Genomic DNA, 17,544 nt, shown 5'->3' on the forward strand with positions numbered 1-17,544 from the left:
CTTGTTCTGTCGCCTAGTCTGAAGTGCAGTGGCACAATCATGGCTCACTGTAGCCTCAGCCTCCTGGGCTGAAGCAATCCTCCCACCTCAGCCTCACAAGTAGCTGGGACTACAGGTGTGCACCACTGTGTCCAGCTAATTTTTTTTTTACTTTTCAGAGACACAAGGTCTCACTATGTTGGCCAGGCTGGTCTTGAACTCCTGGACTCAAACAATCCTCCCACCTCAGCCTCCCAAAGTGCTGGGATAATAGGTATGATGCACAGCTCCCGGACACTCCTTCTTTTACCCCATCTCCACCACACACCTCTCTTTGTTGTTCAGAGAACTCAAGTGAATCTGTATTCCTTACAATGAGAAGGACCTAACCAAAAATATTTTCTATGCATGATTTTTTTCACAGAAGTCAATCATTAGACATATACCAAATATTTAGCTCTGCTGTTACCTGGACCCCTCTCCACTGGATTACTATTGAATAGGATCACGTCAAAAGTACTGGTGAATTTGCAGCTTAATAATCAAAACTATCTTCTTTAATTGACTTGGTATCAAAAATCAAATGCAACTTAAGAAACTATTTAACATCTACCTAGCATTAATTTTCTCTCCTAATTAGAAAATTAAATTTAATGGTATCACTGAAGATGGAGGTGAAATAAAATTCTAGATAGCTGCATTGCCTTGTTAAATTTAAAAATATACTTTGCGTCGTTTTCAGTTTGCTTTTATCATGGGGCATTGTTTTATTTTTAAAGTATACAGAACTTTACAAATGCATTATATATAAATTAAATTTCTACCTTTTATCATCCTATAATAGAACTTTCTCACAGGTCCACTTTGGTAGAAAACTGCCAAAGGGGTTAACTGTGGAAGTGAATTTAATAACGGCAACAAATAGAACCATCTGAGACACCAAACACCCATCAATAGGCCCTTATGATGACAACATTTGGGGAAATGAATAACTTCCTAAGTCTACAGTACCTTTTTTTTTTTTGAGACAGAGTCTTGCTCTTGTCACCCAGCCAGGCTGGAGTGCAATGGTTTGATCTCGGCTCACTGCAACCTCTGCCTCCCAGGTTCAAGTGATTCTCCTGTCTCAGGCTCCCAAGTAGCTGGGATTACAGGTGTGTACCACCACATCTAGCTTATTTTGTATTTTTAGTAGAGATGGGTTTTCACCATGTTGGCCAGGCTATTCTTGAACTCCTGACCTCAGGTGATCCACTTGCCTCGGCCTCCCAAAGTGCTGGGATTACAGGTGTGAGCCACCACGCCCGGCCTACAGTAGTTTCTGATGCCTACAACAGATCTGCCATCTGTTTCCAGGCAACCACCAAATAAAAATCACAGCACTATGGTGTTGGTAGCTTTTACAGAGTATTTTCTGCTCTTTCTCTCTAATCTACCACTATTACTCATCTAAGAGAGCAGACAGAAATAAGGTACTGATACGTGCTACAGCACGGATGAAACTTGAAAACGTTTTGTTAAGTGAAAGAAGACACAAAGGGGCCACAGATTACATGATTTAATTTTTAGGAAATGTTCAGAAAAGGCAAATCCATAGGGTCTGAATGTAGACTAATAGTTGCCTGGGGCTGGGGGAAAGGAAAATGGGAAGTAACCGCTAATGTACCTGGGATTTCTTTGCGGAGTAATAAAAATGCTCTGGAATTAGACAGTGCTAATTGTCACAAAACTCTGAGTATATTTTAAAAACTGCTGAATGGTATACTTCAAATGGGGTGTATTTTACAGTATGTGAATTGTACTTCAATAAAGCTGATATGTGTGTGTGAGAGAGAACACACATGCAGACAGAGTCAGGAAAAGGATAAGAAGGCAAAAAGGTCACATACATTTTTCCTCTTTTGCTTACACAGGCAGTCCCCAAATAAACAGCAATTGTATTCCTTAAATTCAGTCATAAATCAACTCTCAATTCTATGAGATTTTCTCACAGAAGAATGGAGCGCCTCAAAAGTAAGTGACTGACTTAGGGAAAGAATTCTGGTGGAGTGGAGAGAATGAGGAGTTTAGACAAAGGCTAGGGGCGGCACAGGAGACAAAAAGAGGAATGAGGATCAAGAGAGGTTCTCTGAAGTGACTGAGGAAGCAGAACCTGGGCTCCCAAAGAGTGAGGGGCAGGAATGGGGGCTGGGCCAGGAAGGGGGATGACCGCATGGTGAATAGTCAGCAACTCTGGGAGCATGAGGCTTCCATCTGCGTGTTCTCCCATGCCTGGATCACTCACCTCAGCGACTGTGAGATTTCAGCCTTGCTGAGGTGAGAAGAGTCTGAGGGTTTCAGGAGCAGGAATCCAAGCTGACTTCGGAAGCAGGGGAGAAACTGGGTCTATAGTGGTGAAGAGACAGAGGAGGGAGGGGAAGGAACCAGAGGAAAATTACACCTAAAAAAGTAAAGCAAAGATTCTTCCACCCTTATGGTGAGAAAACTGTGGAAGCCATTTATATGCGAAAAATAAATTGAGGGTATAATCTAGGACTATGTGTAAAGACCTCAACAGACTTTCTCTCAATAGTTTTCATGAATGACTTGGATATAAAATGCTCTTTCAGATTCAGATTTCACAAACAATGGTAGTATAGTTACTGTGTGCTAGGGACCACACCTCTTTCACAAAGAGTCCCAAATAATGCATAATTTAGGGATACAGCCTGAAGAGTAGATGAGGAAAATAACGGGTAGCTATTAAATCCCTGTTAATCCTCTCTGTAAAAACCCATTCCACCATGCAAGAAGCTGTTCTCTTTCCCTCGGGGCAGGAAAATGTCACCTCTGAACAGAATGTTAGGTGTGTGAATAAGAAGAGCCCTAACATGATTTTGACAGTGAGTCCAGGTGTGAGATGGCATATACTATCTTGAGCAGCCCAAAGCAGACTTTGTTTTAAGGAGAGGTGTCCTCAGAGACCTGCAGCCTAGCCTCTTCAGTTTTGCTGCAGTGGAAAACAAAGCAGCCACGACTAGGCTCAGGTCTCAGCCTCCTCTCTCCAAGTTCCAGTGGTCTTTAGGTTACCTACCCCTTAAAATGACAAGTGTGTGTGTGTGTGTGTGTGTATCAATCTTTCCCTCTAAATTACTACAGCAGGCCAGGCGCAGAGGCTCACGTCTGCAATTCCAGCACGTTGGGAGGTCAAGGTGAGTGGATCACCTGGGGTCAGGAGTTCGAGACCAGCCTGGCCAACATGGTGAAACCCTGTCTCTACTAAAAATACACAAATTATCCAGGTATGGTGGTGGGCACCTGTAGTCCCAGCTACTCGGGAGGCTGAGGCAGGAGAACCACTTGGACCCAGGAGGTGGAGGTTGCAGTGAGTCGAGATCGCACCATTGCACTACAGCCTGGGCGACAAGAGCAAACCTCCACCTTACTACAGCAATAATTGCCTATACTAACTTCCTGGCAGTTGTATACATATATAGTCTCATGTAAATAGGTTTCCTCTTCCTAATTAGATCATTCTAGGCCATGTTTTATAGATTTCTTTACACATTCAATAAGAGGTTGGCTCTGTTCGTTCACTAAAAGTCAAATGTTTCACACACACACACACACACACACACAAGTCCCCTTTACCCTGGGTTTCACTTTCCATGGTTCAGTTACCTTCAGTCAACCATGGTCTGGAAATATGAAATGAAAAACTGCAGAAATAGGCAATTCATACGTTTTAAATTGCATGCCATTCTGAGCACTGTGATGAAATCTTGTGCCATCTCGCCCCATCCCGCCTGGGACGTGAATCATCCCTTTGTCCAGCAGATACACACTGTAGACGCTCCCTGTTAGTCACTTAGCAGTCGTCTTGGTTATCAGATTGATTGACTGCCGGGTAATCCTTATTTGACTTAATAATGGCCCTGGGCTGGCAATTCAGATATGCTAAAAAGAAGCCACTGTCAAGGGCTTCCTTTAAGTGAAAAAGTAAAAGTTCTAAGAAAATTTTAAAAATCCTATAATGATAAGGTCTATGTTAAGAATGAATCTTCTATCTGAGAAATAGTTAAGAAGGAAAGAATTCGTGTTAGTTTTGTTACTGCACCTCAAGCAGAAATACACTTTTCTTGTCTCATAGTAGAAGCAACACGAATTAGGGGAAGATGTAGTCTTTAAAACATTCTGCAACTGTTTTCTTTTTACTTCAAATAAAAAGCTGCTTTCCAAAAAGTCCAGCTTAGTTTGAATCACCCCATGTTCCATGAGACCAAGGCAACTGGTCAGAGGTCAGGAAAGTGGGCCTGCCATCACGGGATGCAAGCAATCATTTACAGAAAACATAAAAACTACTTCACAGTGCTAGTTAACAGGATTGACCAATGCTCTCCTCGGCTTCCTTCCAAACTGTAAACAGTAACACCTCAGAAGTGGGGAAGTACCATCTATCATGTTTTCACTCCACATTCTACTTTAGGAATAAGTATATATCTTGCCAGTCTGTTATATATACAAAAGATACATATTTCAAAGACATAGTATAAAAAATGTAAAGCATCTCATTAATAACTTTTAATGAGGATTGCATGGTAATATATTTCAGATATCTATAAATATTTTTCGATATAAACGTAAAATTTTGGAGTATACGACAATAGTCAATGTTAATTCTGATTATTATTTTTTTTGAGATGGAGTCTCGTACTGTCGCCCGGGCTGGAGTGCAGTGTTGCAATCTCGGCTAACTGCAACCTCCACCTCCCAGGTTCAACGGATTCTCAGCCTCCCAAGTAGCTGGGATTATAGGCGCCCACCACCATGCCCGGCTAATTTTTTGTGTTTTTAGCAGAGATGGGGTTTCACTAGGTTGGCCAGGCTGGTGTTGAACGCCTGACCTCATGATCCACCTGCCTCGGCCTCCCAAAGGGCTGAGATTACAAGCGTGAGCTACCGTGCCCGGCAATTCTAATTATTTTCTTAAAACATATCTAAGTCTTAAACTTTTACAAGCTGAAGAGTTGAGGTTTCTTATCACTCAGCTTATCTAAGGGGGAAGCTTTCAGATGAAGCTTTTCTCTACTTGGAGAAAAAGCTGCTGCTTTCAATCCTGCCAGGTGCTCCGGGTCAAGTTCTCTGTACTTCCTTCTGATCATCAGGCTGATGTGTGACTCAGACATGAATCAGACTGATTTTCAAGCAGCAGAGTTTAAGGAAAATGGAAGAACTAGGCAGTGGAAGTGACCGATTCCAGGACGATTCATTTTTGTAATGATAAGCTGGTACCTGACAAGTGATCACAGGCCTGATTTCTACATTAAAAAAAAAAAAAAAACTGGTATAGCCAGGCTTTGTGGCACACACTTACAGTTCCAGCCACTCGAGAGGATGAGGCAGGAGGATCACTGGAGATCAGGAATTCAAGGCTGTAGTGAGCTATGATTCTCCCACTGTACTCCAGCCTGGGCAACACAGAAAGACCCCATCTCTAAACAAACAAGAAAACCAGTCGACATGGTGCATACTATACAGAGATGCTACCGCCCCTGCGAAATATCTTAGTCTGATTCCCTAATACCAACTGGGTATGCTACAATTCAATTCAATTCTGACACCATCTACCTACCATTATTGTTAAATCCCATAGGATAAAGGGCTTGGTCCCACAAGACTGCCCCCACATCAGATGCCAGTTCCAAGTCTCAGGCCACAGGCTATAAATTCAGGGATTCCCAAGAACCCCCTAAGGTTCAATAATATGTTAGAACAACTCACAGAACTTAGGAAAACACCTTCCCCCTTATGTTTACCAATTTATTATAAAGGTTACAACTCAGGAACGGCCAAATGGAAAAGTGCACAGGGCAGGTACTGGGGTGGGGTGGTGCTTCCATGTCCTCTCAGGGCACCCCACCCTCCCTGCACCACCTCCCCACAGATGAGTGGATGGTGCTGAAAGTTCCAATTCTCTAATCGCTCAGTCTTGGGTACACAGCATCATCCTGAGGCTAGTTAGGGATGGGAGACTATCCCTACCCAAAGTCATGGAATTAGCACAAACTCAGGTGCGAGAAAAGGGGCACCTTATGGATAACAAAAGACACTCCCATCACTCAGGAGACTCCATGGGTTTTAGGAGCTCTATGCCAGGAACCCAGAACCAAGACCACATATATTTCTTATTACACTGCATTTGAATTAAAAGCAATTCCAGAGGGTAAGACGAAGACGAGTAAAGTAAAAGTTATTATAAAAATGTTTTTTAGGCCAGGCGCAGTGGCTCACGCCTGTAATCCCAACACTTTGGGAGGCCGAGGCAGGCGGATCATGAGGTCAGGAGATCGAGACCATCCTGGCTAACACGGCGAAACTCCGTCTCTACTGAAAATACAAAAAATTAGCTGGGCTTGGTGGCGGGCGCCTGTAGTACCAGTTACTCGAGAGGCTGAGGCAGCAGAATGGTGTGAACCCGGGAGGCGGAGCTTGCACTGAGCTGAGATCCCGCCACTGCACTCCAGCCTGGGCGACAGAGCAGGACTCCATCTCAGAAAAAAAAAAAAAAAGTTTTTTACAACTCACAGATAACAACCTAATAATAGGAAGTATCTGTCAATTGGGTGAAAATTAGTAACGAGTAGTTTACCTCACCCTATTTCCTTAGATACATAAACCTTGAAAGCAGCTTAGTAAAGGGCACAGGTGGTGGTTCCACTATCAGTACAAGATGAACTGCACCATTAAAAGATGAATTCCTGCATCTTTTGTAAATCTGCCTCAGAATTCAGACTGAAGCCTAGATTAGACTGTATCTACCAAAAGCTCTAGAGGGACACAGGAAACGTGATACGTACATTTTTATGGCTCTAAGGAAAGCTTTAGAACATGCACGTTCAGCAGAAACCCCACAATAGCACTCCCTCCTGTTGGGCCTATCACTGTATCACTGCCCTATAAGGGACAGGAAGATATCTCCCTTTTCTCAAAAGTCAAGTGGGTAGCCTTTCACAACACTCCCAAATGAAGTGGATCTTTTTTTTTTTTTTTTTTTTTTGTGAAAAGAGATATATATATTTACAATTAGCCAGCTGGACCCAGTTTGGATGATCCCAATTTTGTTGGCAACATCCAAAGCATCATAATCAGGAGCCAGTGGAACATATGCCTTCTTCTCTCCATCAGGCCGAATCAGGGTGTTGACCTTGATCACATCAATGTCTCAGAGCTTCTTCACGGCCTGTTTGATCTGATGCTTGTTGGCTTTAACATCCACAGTGAACACAAGCGTGTTGTTGTCTTCTATCTTCTTCATGGCAGACTCAGTGGTCAGCGGAAACTCGATGATAGCATAGTGGTCAAGCTTGTTTCTCCTGGGGGCGCTCTTCTGAGGATATCTGGGCTGCCTCCAGAGTCGCAGTGTCTTGGGGCTGCTGGAAGGTGGGTGACATGTGGATCTTTTTTGTGTGTGTGGCTGTGGACACCTTTCAACACTGTCTTCTTGGCCTTTAAAGCCTTCGCTTTGGCTTTGGCTTTAGGAGGGCCAGGAGCTTTCTTCTTTACTTTCAGTGCCATCTTCTGAAAAGGGTCCCAAGTGTATCTTTAAGGTAATTCTGTTGGGTTTGAAACTTTATTTCTTCCTAGACTTGAGCTTGGTTCAGATGAAGTGGTCTCAAACACCGAAAGAAGGGGACCGGATGACCATCAGTACTCTGCATCAGTCACAAAAGGTGATCCCCACGTCCGGGCATCAGCTGGCCTGCTGGATATGTAAATTATCATGCCCACTCAAGGCCTACTGAATCAGAAACTTTGGGGGTGGGCCCAGCATCCTGTGCTTTAACAATTCCTCCACTTTTCGAACCAGTGAACCACACTATTCTATCCCAGACACTACTGGATTGTTCTGTAACTCCTGCTATCAGCATATAGTTTTTTAGAGGGCTCAGAGATTTTTCTGTCCCACAGAATAAGTAAGTAAAAGAAAAAGTAGGATAAGATAATTTCCTTCATTACCTTCCTCCAACAGATGGTTTTCCTGGTATCGTGTAAATTCAATGAAAACAATTCCCACCCCCTCCGTCCAATATCATTTAACCTGGAAGCAACATCTTTCCTTTTCAATAACTTGCCATGGTTCCTCGTGGTTTCTTCTAGACCACAGGATGCATTCCTGAGAATTCCAAAGATCTTTTTAACATGTTTGAATTACCTCACTAGCAATATTCTCTGCCAATGAGCTTTACATCTTTTTTTTTTACTTTACTGAATATTGAAAAAGAATATACACTGCAAAGTCAGTATGCCTTCAGCCACTTAGCAGCAGTATGCCCTTGGGCAAGCTATTTAATCTCTCTGGAACCTGTTTTGTCATTTATACAATGTAGACAGTAATAATCTCTCTCATATGATCGTTATGGGATTAACTGTTAATATATGCAAGCATTTCCCACAGTGCCTGGCACATAGTGTAAGTACCATATTGAGTGTTTGCTATTATTATGACTACAGTTATTGAGGGACCTAGATAAACATCCTAGAAAGGTTAAGACAAATGATGGATAGTAAGGACAGCTGCAGGCTCTCCTCTCCAACTGTAGGAAAAGACCACATGCAAAGAACAAGGAACTGTTCTGTAGTTTGCAAACAAAATGGTGCTTTAAGAAGGAGATAATACATAGCCTGGAATGAGAAAGTAAAAAGACTCATGATCAAAGGTAACTGGCCACCATTAGCATACTAGCCTAAAGATTCAAATGAAAATTCAAGAAAAAGAGGTGAGAGATTAAAATACAAATTGCTTTACTAGCACAAGCCAGGGTTATGATTTCCATAAAGTTCCATGTTAATGAACGATAATGAAGCCCAAATTCTAGAGTGACTGATTAATCATTCATTCAGGCAAACTCAAGAAAGATCTTTAAATCAACACCACTCAAGAGACAAATTATCCTAAAGCAGTTGAATAGTTTTTCTGTAGCACATAGTTAGCTGTACCTCCAACGTCCACTCTCCTCTTCCTCTTTTCTGTTATATTCCAATTTTTCTAGCCAACTTGTTTGGCTGAGACTGACCAAACTTTCACTCTAAGGGTTGCATCCTGTTTAGAAGTTAACAGCACATGAGATTCTCCAACTCAGTGGGAGAGGCACATGACCCAAGTCATGATCAATCACGCCAGTGAGACTGATATATCTGAGCCATGAAAAGCAGAGAAGCAACCTCCTTTCTGCTGGATGTCCATAGTCCAAGGGGGCCTGGGACCTGGAGCAGCCATCTTGGGACTACGGGACGGAGCCTGCTTGTGAACAGAGCCTGCACTAGAAAATAAAGCCAGAGTAGAGAGAAAGAAACTAGATCCTGGTCACACCATTTAAGTCCAGGAGTAAGTCTTGCTTAAAGACTGAATTTGCCTACTGTGTGACCAATAAATCCTCTTTGTCACTTAAACCACTCTGGGTTAGGTTTCCTTTGTCCACAATAAAGACGACTCTAAATGATGCATGCTTCATAATCAGATTCCACTATAAAGGCAACAAAAACGTGAGTTATAGTTAGAATTAACAGTAACTTGCCGGGCGCGGTGGCTCAAGCCTGTAATCCCAGCACTTTGCCGAGATGGGCGGATCACGAGGTCATATAACAGGCTAAACCCCGTCTCTACTAAAATACTAGCTGCGAGGTTGTAGTCCCAGCTATTGAGCATGGCGTAAACTTGCAGTGACTTAGATCTTGGCCACTGCACTCCAGTCGGGCGACAGAGAGAGACTCAGCCTCAAAAAAAAAAAAAAAGAATACAGTAAACTTAACTTCTCAGGTTGTAACTTTGATTTACTTATCACAATTAAAGACATTAAGAAAAAATCATTTGGAATAAATTTCACTTGAAATTTCATTTGAAATCTCAAAGTACAGATGCAGGACCTTGAATAAACTCTGTTTTGATCCTTGGTTTACATATATTCAGTACAGCTGAGTTTTCAGACCCACAGAATGCTTTCCTGATTTTCGGGGCAATTTTAGGGTAAAACACTCCTCACCCCCACCAGGGCCATGGAGAAAGTGTGCTCTAGGTGTTCACTAGCAACAAGGGAATGAGAAATCACCAAGTAAGGACATGTTCCACGAACTGATGAACCAATGGCAAACTTACCTGTTACTGTATTAAATGTGCCTTTACCAGATTAAACTATTGCTTTTCAGATGTAAAATCCTTGCATGTGATACTAACCCATCTTGGTACAGGTCAGGCCAGTTAATGTATCACAGGCACTAAGTACACAGGTAAATTTGTATATTTTTGAGTGTAAGGAATAATATGCTTCAATACTTTGAAATGTTAAGATTTATCAAAAATAAAAGAATTCTTACAAACTTAGGGCAGCTGTTATTGAATTGCTATAAATAACACTCTGTGCTCTGAATAATTTTGGCCATTAGAGTTGACAGCTCTCCAAATATGGAACTGACTACCTTACAAAATGGTAAGCTGGCTCTCGCAGGACACATTTAAATAGAGGTGAGACAACCTTCGAACAGGACAGTGTCATGGGAACAGGGCAGATGATTTTAAGGGGCATCCTGATTTTAGGCATCCTGGGCCTCTGACAGGCATGAAGGACTCACCTGCCAGAGCCTTGATGCGGGACCGCTCAAAGAGCCGTGCAGAGCTGTTTTCATTGTCCCAGTCATCAACATCCCAGCGGTTGTTGACATCACTGTACTGCTGCTGGATCTCAATGTTGTCATAGTCTGTGGCTACTGTGGTCGTCATCTTGAACTGTCTCAGCTGTTCCTCCACATCAGCTCCTTCTTAGAGTTCTATGAGAAAGAAAAGGAAAAACATTTAGATGTCTAAAGTACATACAGTCCCCACGGAACCTACTGGGATAAGAGTGAGTAGAAAGTAAAACAGTGCTTGCCAAGAATAGGTCCTCTGGAGCAACGCTGGTTTCAGATTTTAGCACTGTCTCATAATAGGTGTGTGACCTTAGTCAAGTTACTTAGTATCTCTAAGCCTCAGTTTCCCCAACCATTAAAGAGGGAAGATACTTCAGAGGTTGTTGAGAGGACTGAATGACATGATGGATGCCCCCAAAATAGTGGGTTTATTCCTTTTTTCTAAAGTTTAAACTCTGCAATTTAAAAATGTTATCGGAGGGCCGGGTGCAGTGGCTCACGCCTGTAATTCCAGCACTTTGGGAGGCTGAGGTGGGCAGATCACCTGAAGTCGGGGGTTCAAGACTAGCCTGGCCAACATGGTGAAAACCCGTCTCTACTAAAAATACAAAAATTAGCCGGGCATGGTGGCGCATGCCTGTAACCCCAGCTACTCGGGTGGCTGAGGTAGGAAGAATTGTTCCAATCTGGGAGGTGGAGCTTGCAGTGAGTCGAGATCACGCCACTGCACTCCAGCCTGGGCAACAGAGCGAGACTCCATCTCAAAAAGGAAAAAAAAAAGAAATGTTATCGGAGGTAGATCAACACCTATGTGGGCTTCTGAATGAACTCATTTATTCCTACAGTGTATCACCATAAATTATAATCTTTAAGCTTCTCCTGGAAATTCAGAAAATGTTATATAAGAGAACTAGCAGATCATTTTATCTAAACATCTCACTTACATATTAGAAAACTGATGCTTAAGATTAAGATGTAAGGCAAGGCACAGTGGCTCACGCCTGTAATCCCAGCACTTTGGGAGGCTGAGGTGGGTGGATCACCTGAGGTCGGGAGTTCCAGGCCAGCCTGACCAACATGGAGAATCCCCATCACTATTATTTTTAGCGCATGCCTATAATCCCAGCTACTCAGGAGGCCGAGGCAGGAGAATTGCTTGAACTCAGGAGCTGGAGGTTTTGGTGAGCCGACATCATGCCATTGCACTCCAACCTGTAAGGAATAATATGCTTCGTCTCAAAAAACTCCATCTCAAAAAACAAGAGCAAAACTCCATCTCAAAAAAAAAAAAAAAAATTAAGATGTAAGTATATGGCAACCAAGGACAGTACCAGTGCACAGCAGATGCTCAGTACACGATTGCTATTCTTTATCCTGAACTGATGAGCTTTAAACAGCTTTTCCCTTCAGTATAGCATTTTTCACTCATTGAACCAAAATACAATGAAGACTTACTACGCACTTGTGCTGCACCAGATGCTAGGGATACAAACGAACACAATAAGGACCTGGCCCTAGGGAAACTTATATCCTAGTGGTAGGAGCTGGACAAAAAGCACACAAGAAAAGGCAAGACAGTTTAAAGAAAAAAAAAATGACAGCAGAGTCACGTGATAGAGGGAGCGACTATTTTTAGATCTGGTGATCAGGGAAGGCCTCTCTGAGTGGGTCCTGAAACTGAGAACTCAATGTCAAGAGGAATGAATCACGCACAGATCAAGAAGAACAGTGTTTCAGGCAAAGGAAGCAGCATAGCATGCGGGAGGAACAGCAAGTTCAGTGTGGCAGAGTCTAGTGGGCAGTGGGAGAGACTCGGAGACAAGGTGGGGAGGGATGTGGGCGAGCCCAAGTGTGACAGGAAGCAACTGCAGGATTTTAAGCTAATAACCGACACCACCCTTGAGTGTATTTGTAAAATATTCTTCCCAGGGCTGTGTGGAAAAACAGATTCTAGGCGGCAATAATGGAAGCAGGGGCCACTTGGAAGGTTACTCCAGAAATGATGGCGGTGCAGCTCTGGGTGGAGAAGTGGGGATGGTTAAGAGGTGGATGTGCTTAGAGGTGGGTGTGCTTTGGAGGGAGAACTGACAGGACCTGGTAAAGAACTGACTAGACCTGCGACATTGAGAAACTGAGCTAGTGCTATGCCTGATGCCTGTGGGTGTGGTTAAATTCCTGCATATTTTAAATTTCACTGTGGGGAATCAGGCTCAGTCAGGCATATAAAGCTATCTTAGTAAGTTGTTAATCTGCAAACGTAAGAAGAAAGGAGGAAAAAGACCACCTCCCTTTTAAAGTGGTATGAAGATATCCCAAGAAAAAAACGTGTTATCAACATTTTTTTTTTTTTTGAGATGGAGTTTCGCTCTGTCACCCAGGCTGGAGTGCAGTGGCACCATCTTGGCTCACTGCAACCTCCGCCTTCTGGGTTCAAGCAATTCTTCTGCCTCAGCCTCCCGAGTAGCTGGGACTACAGGCGTGAGCCACCATGCCCAGCTAATTTTTGTATTTTTGGTAGAGATGGGGTGTCACCATATTGGCCAGCTGATCTCAAACTCCTAGACCTTGTGATCCACCTGCCCTGACCTCCCAAAGTGCTGGGATTACAGGCGTGCGCAACCATGCCTGGCCGTTATCAACATCTTAAAACTCAAAAATGTATTGTCAGGTTTTTGTACCTGGATGCTCATTTGGTGAAAGCCTTATTCAGCGTGCACCAAGATGTGCACCTGGGTCAGAGTCAGCAGGCCTCCTCACGACAGCCTGCGTGCTAACCAAACCAGACACCACTCAGCAACACAGAAGGATCATTCAAGAGATGATTCTTCCCCCTCACATATGCCACTACATAAAAAATAAACAAACCCATATATGCAGAAAAGAAACATTTATCGTGCTTGAAATGCAGCTTTCTAAAAGTTCCAGCACATAACCACATATGCCACATGCAACCGAGTTTCCATGGTAAATAAGTTGAAACAAATTAATTACACCTTAAATAAATAGTAGGTTCTTGGGTGGTACCAGCACACAACTGCCTGCTCTTTTGTCAGAGCTGTTTTCTCACATGCTATCCAAGAGCATCGCCGACACACCCCACATGTTCCTGAGGAAGAAGCACCGAATCCACCTTACAACTGAGCCACAACATCTGTGACTCAAACTGTCACCCACCTCTGCTCTAACAGAAAAACCCTGAATGGAAGTAAAATCCTGGGTTCTCATCAGATAGACATACTCAATCCCAAATAAGGACGTTCATGGGTATACTAGTTTTCACACCTACATTAACAATTTATTTATGGGATTTCATAAAAACACAAAAACTTCAGAAACCCAATCCAGTCAGTACATTCCACTGAATGATCTTACAGTGGCATTTAATATTCAAAGTCATAAACCCTTCTAAAAAATGAAAATTAATATTGTCATGCAATCATCTGACCTTGAATATAGTTAACTTTCATTACTATTATCAACATCAAAGACTTTTATAAAATTCAACCTTGGAGGATTCTATCTCTAGGGAGAAAATGTGAAAGTGCTATCAATCCCAAATTCTGAAAGTACCGAAAGTAAAATTTAATCCAACTCAACTCAAGGTGAAACCCAAGCAAGGCATGCCTCTCCCCAGATAAGTTTTAGCTATTTGGTGCCACCTGCTGACCAATGAGAAGAAACCTCCAGGGCAGCTATACCTGCGCTGCAACATCCACCGCACTTGACTCCTGCAGAAGCCCAGCCTGGCCCCCTGCCCTGCCCCCACCTGAGAATCTCTCTTTCTATCACTGAACCAACAACTGCTTTCCACAGATTTCCTTTTTTTTTTTTTTTTGAGACAGAGTCTCTCTCTGTTGCCCAGGCTGGAGTGCAGTGGCATGATCTCAGCTCACTACAACCTCCGCCTCCCAGATTCAAGCAATTCTCCTGCCTCACCCTCCTGAGTAGTGAGGATTACAGATGTGCACCATCATGCCCAGCTAATTTGTGTATTTTTAGTAGAGATAGGGTTTCACCATGTTGGCCAGGCTGGTCTCAAACTCTGACCTCAGGCAATCCGTTTGCCTTGGCCTCACAAAGTCCTGGGATTACAGGTGTGAGCCACCTTGCCCAGCCCACAGATTACTTAATAAGTAAGTGGTAATTCTTGTCTTAAGCTTAAAGTAAGTCATTCAGAGAACTAAAGCACTTTTTTCCCTAATGTTCTTTCTTAATGGTGTTCCTTAAAATCAGTTATTGTTCCTTAAAACGGAAAGGTTAGGCCAGGAGTGGTGGCTCACGCCTGTAATCCCAGCACTTTGGGAGACCAAAGCAGGCAGATCCCTTGACCCCAGGAGTTCAAGACCAAGCCTCAACAACACAGTGAGATCCCCATCTCTACAAAAAAAAAAAAAAAAAAGGCAAGTGGGGTGGCATGCGCCTGTAGTTCCAGCTATTTGGGAGGCTGAGGTAGGAGGATCACTTGAGCCAGGGAGGTGGAGGTTGCAGTGAAACATAATCATGCCACTGCACTCCACCCTGGGTGACAGAGTCAGACTCTGTCTCAAAAGAAAAAAACAAAAAAAAACACAGAAGTGGGAAGTGAAAGAATCCAAATTATCCACTAGTCTTCGTACAAAATAAATACATATATATATGCCAGTCACAGTGGCTCGCACCAGTGGCTCACACCTGTAATCTCAACAATTTGGGAGGCCACAGTGGCCAGACCACTTGAGCCCAGGAGTTTGAGACCAGCCTGGGCAAGATGGTGAGACGCCCTCCCCACTCCTCTTCACTGTCTCTACAAAAACCAGCTAGGATGGTGGCACGTGCCTGTAGTCCCAGCTACTTGGGAGGCTGAGGCGGGAGGATCACTTGAGCCCAAGAGGTCAAGGCCGCAGTGAGCCATGATCGCGTCACCGCACTCCAGCCCAAGCGACAGAGTAAGACTCGTCTCAAAAAAACAACAACAAAATAAAGCAATGCTCTGAGTTCTTCTTTTTATTCAACTGTTTCACTTAAGTGTCCAGAATTTGTTACTAGAGACAGACATCTTTTTTCTTCAGTATTCTCCATCTGTCCAAAGACAATGTTCTTTGTCCAAAGACAAAACTGAGTATTTACAGTGATAGAACCCATTATTTTATTTTCAAAGCAATTTCAAGGCAAAACATCCCTTGCTCCCACCATAGCCATCGTGGAAGGTCCCTTCTAGGCACTCAACAGCAGCAAGGGAGTGATGTGAGGGTGAAGAAGTCAGAGTCAGGACAAGAGTATGGAAGAGTGTGCCCATGGCATGGAGACTCCAAACTCCAGCATTCTACAAACATCATTATCCTCTAACCCACTTCCACACGGGACTGGGCCAGCTGTGAGGACAGTTTATATCACACATACAGGTGTCCCAGGAGGTTATCTAAAAAGGGTTGGGCTTTCTCAAGGTGCTATTGGCCATGGCTCCCGTGGGCTGTGAAGTCATCTATACTTCTTTAAATAGCTGTGGGAAGGTTAGGAAAAGAAGGGAGGAAGGCTTGGCCATCTTGGAACTCTGCCTGGTGGTTCCACCATTAGGAAACCGGGAAAGGACTATGTAAGGCTGATACAAGAAAAGGGAATCTCCCCTTGAAGAGAAAGGCCCTCGTGCTTCTACTAGCAGAGCGAGGGCCTGGATTCCACTGGACTTGATCACCACAGTAGGAGCTCATTAAACAACTTTTGAATGAATAAAAACAGTAATACCCTGCGTGTGATATGGGTAATGCCCATGTTCTTTGTGAGTAGGTTTCAAAAAGATACTCGAAAGTGTCTATCTACTTTCCCCGCTCTTCTCCATTGTGGGGTGGGGTGGGGTGGGATGCGGTAGGGGGAGTGAGAGTGTGTGTGTGTGTGTATAAAAAGGAATATGTAGAAAAGCCAAGATCCTCCCGCTCAAATTACTCTTCTCTAATCCTATGTCCTATGAACTGGAATTTTCCATAAGATGCACATAAGATGAAATTCCAGATGCTTTATTGTTATTTTCTGCTTCAATAAGCAGACACTAAATTCATTTCTTCAAACAGGTGGACCAAGGCAGAAATGGATGTGGAAATTATTATCCTGAATCTTTGAGGCAAAGATTTCTACATCTCTGGCATGAGCTACCACAGGTCATAACCATTAGGAAAGAAACTGGTATGTTACCATGCCAGGCTTTAGAACTATTCTATTAGTTCTCCTCTATATTAATTAAAATTCGTAAAGGCAATACCTGGAACAGCCCAGAGGGAAAATACTTTACCTGTTCTCTTACTTCCCAAGATGCCACACTTATTTTCTAAGTCACACAGGTATCAGATAAACTTGTAGGTTTTTCTTCTATGAAGAAACAATAATCCCCAGGCTACTTTCCAGTACCCTCTTCTGTTACTCTACAAAATCTGCCTTGGTGACATCACCCACTTCCCTGTCTTTGCTGGTTACCCGGTGCTGACAGCTGCTCCCTGGACAGCAAGGTGCAGGTGTCTCCTAACAATCACGAACTCCACCTGGCGAACATCGAACTCACAGCTGCCACCTCTAGGCCCCGCCATCTCCTCCACCACTCCCTCGTTGAATGGCATCCCCACTTCTCCCAGTTGCCCCAGCCAGAAACCTCGCAGTCACCTTTCATTTCTCCCTCTCCCTCCACAGGGTGGTCCTAAGGTAACTTGTACCTCCTGAAAATCTCATGAGTTAGCTCCAGCAGGAGTTTCTCATTTCAGCTCCTCATCTCTCATTGTAATCCCTAATCCATTCCCCTACAATGCTACCAGAAGGACCATGCTAAAATGTAATTCCGGTCATTTTACCCCCTAAAAACTAAAATCTACCAGTTGGTTCCTGATGCCTTCAGAATAACGCCAAGAAGCCTTAGGAGAGAAAATGAGATTCTCCATGAGGACC

At 43.4% G+C, this 17,544-nt stretch overlaps 1 protein-coding gene and 1 pseudogene across 5 annotated transcripts in view; both read right to left on the minus strand.

The window, feature by feature from the left end:
- Positions 1–17,544, minus strand: part of SPTBN1 (spectrin beta, non-erythrocytic 1) — a 213,945-nt gene that overhangs the window by 134,376 nt on the left and 62,025 nt on the right. For 3 of the 4 annotated variants that reach the window (XM_033175698.1, XM_033175701.1, XM_033175699.1), the window contains exon 2: positions 10,585–10,779. In XM_033175698.1, coding sequence (XP_033031589.1) covers positions 10,585–10,732 — 148 coding nt within the window. In that variant the 5' untranslated portion in view covers positions 10,733–10,779. Of the gene's footprint in view, positions 1–10,584; positions 10,780–17,544 lie in introns of those variants that run through there. The other variant, XR_004428292.1, reaches the window with a different exon arrangement.
- LOC117062300 lies at positions 6,536–9,522 on the minus strand (annotated as a pseudogene). Its single transcript, XR_004428294.1, has one exon. The product of XR_004428294.1 is annotated as a 60S ribosomal protein L23a-like (transcript).

Source organism: Trachypithecus francoisi, unplaced genomic scaffold (assembly GCF_009764315.1).
Source record: "Trachypithecus francoisi isolate TF-2019V2 unplaced genomic scaffold, Tfra_2.0 Lachesis_group17, whole genome shotgun sequence".
In the NCBI taxonomy this organism is placed as follows: Eukaryota; Metazoa; Chordata; class Mammalia; order Primates; family Cercopithecidae; genus Trachypithecus; species Trachypithecus francoisi.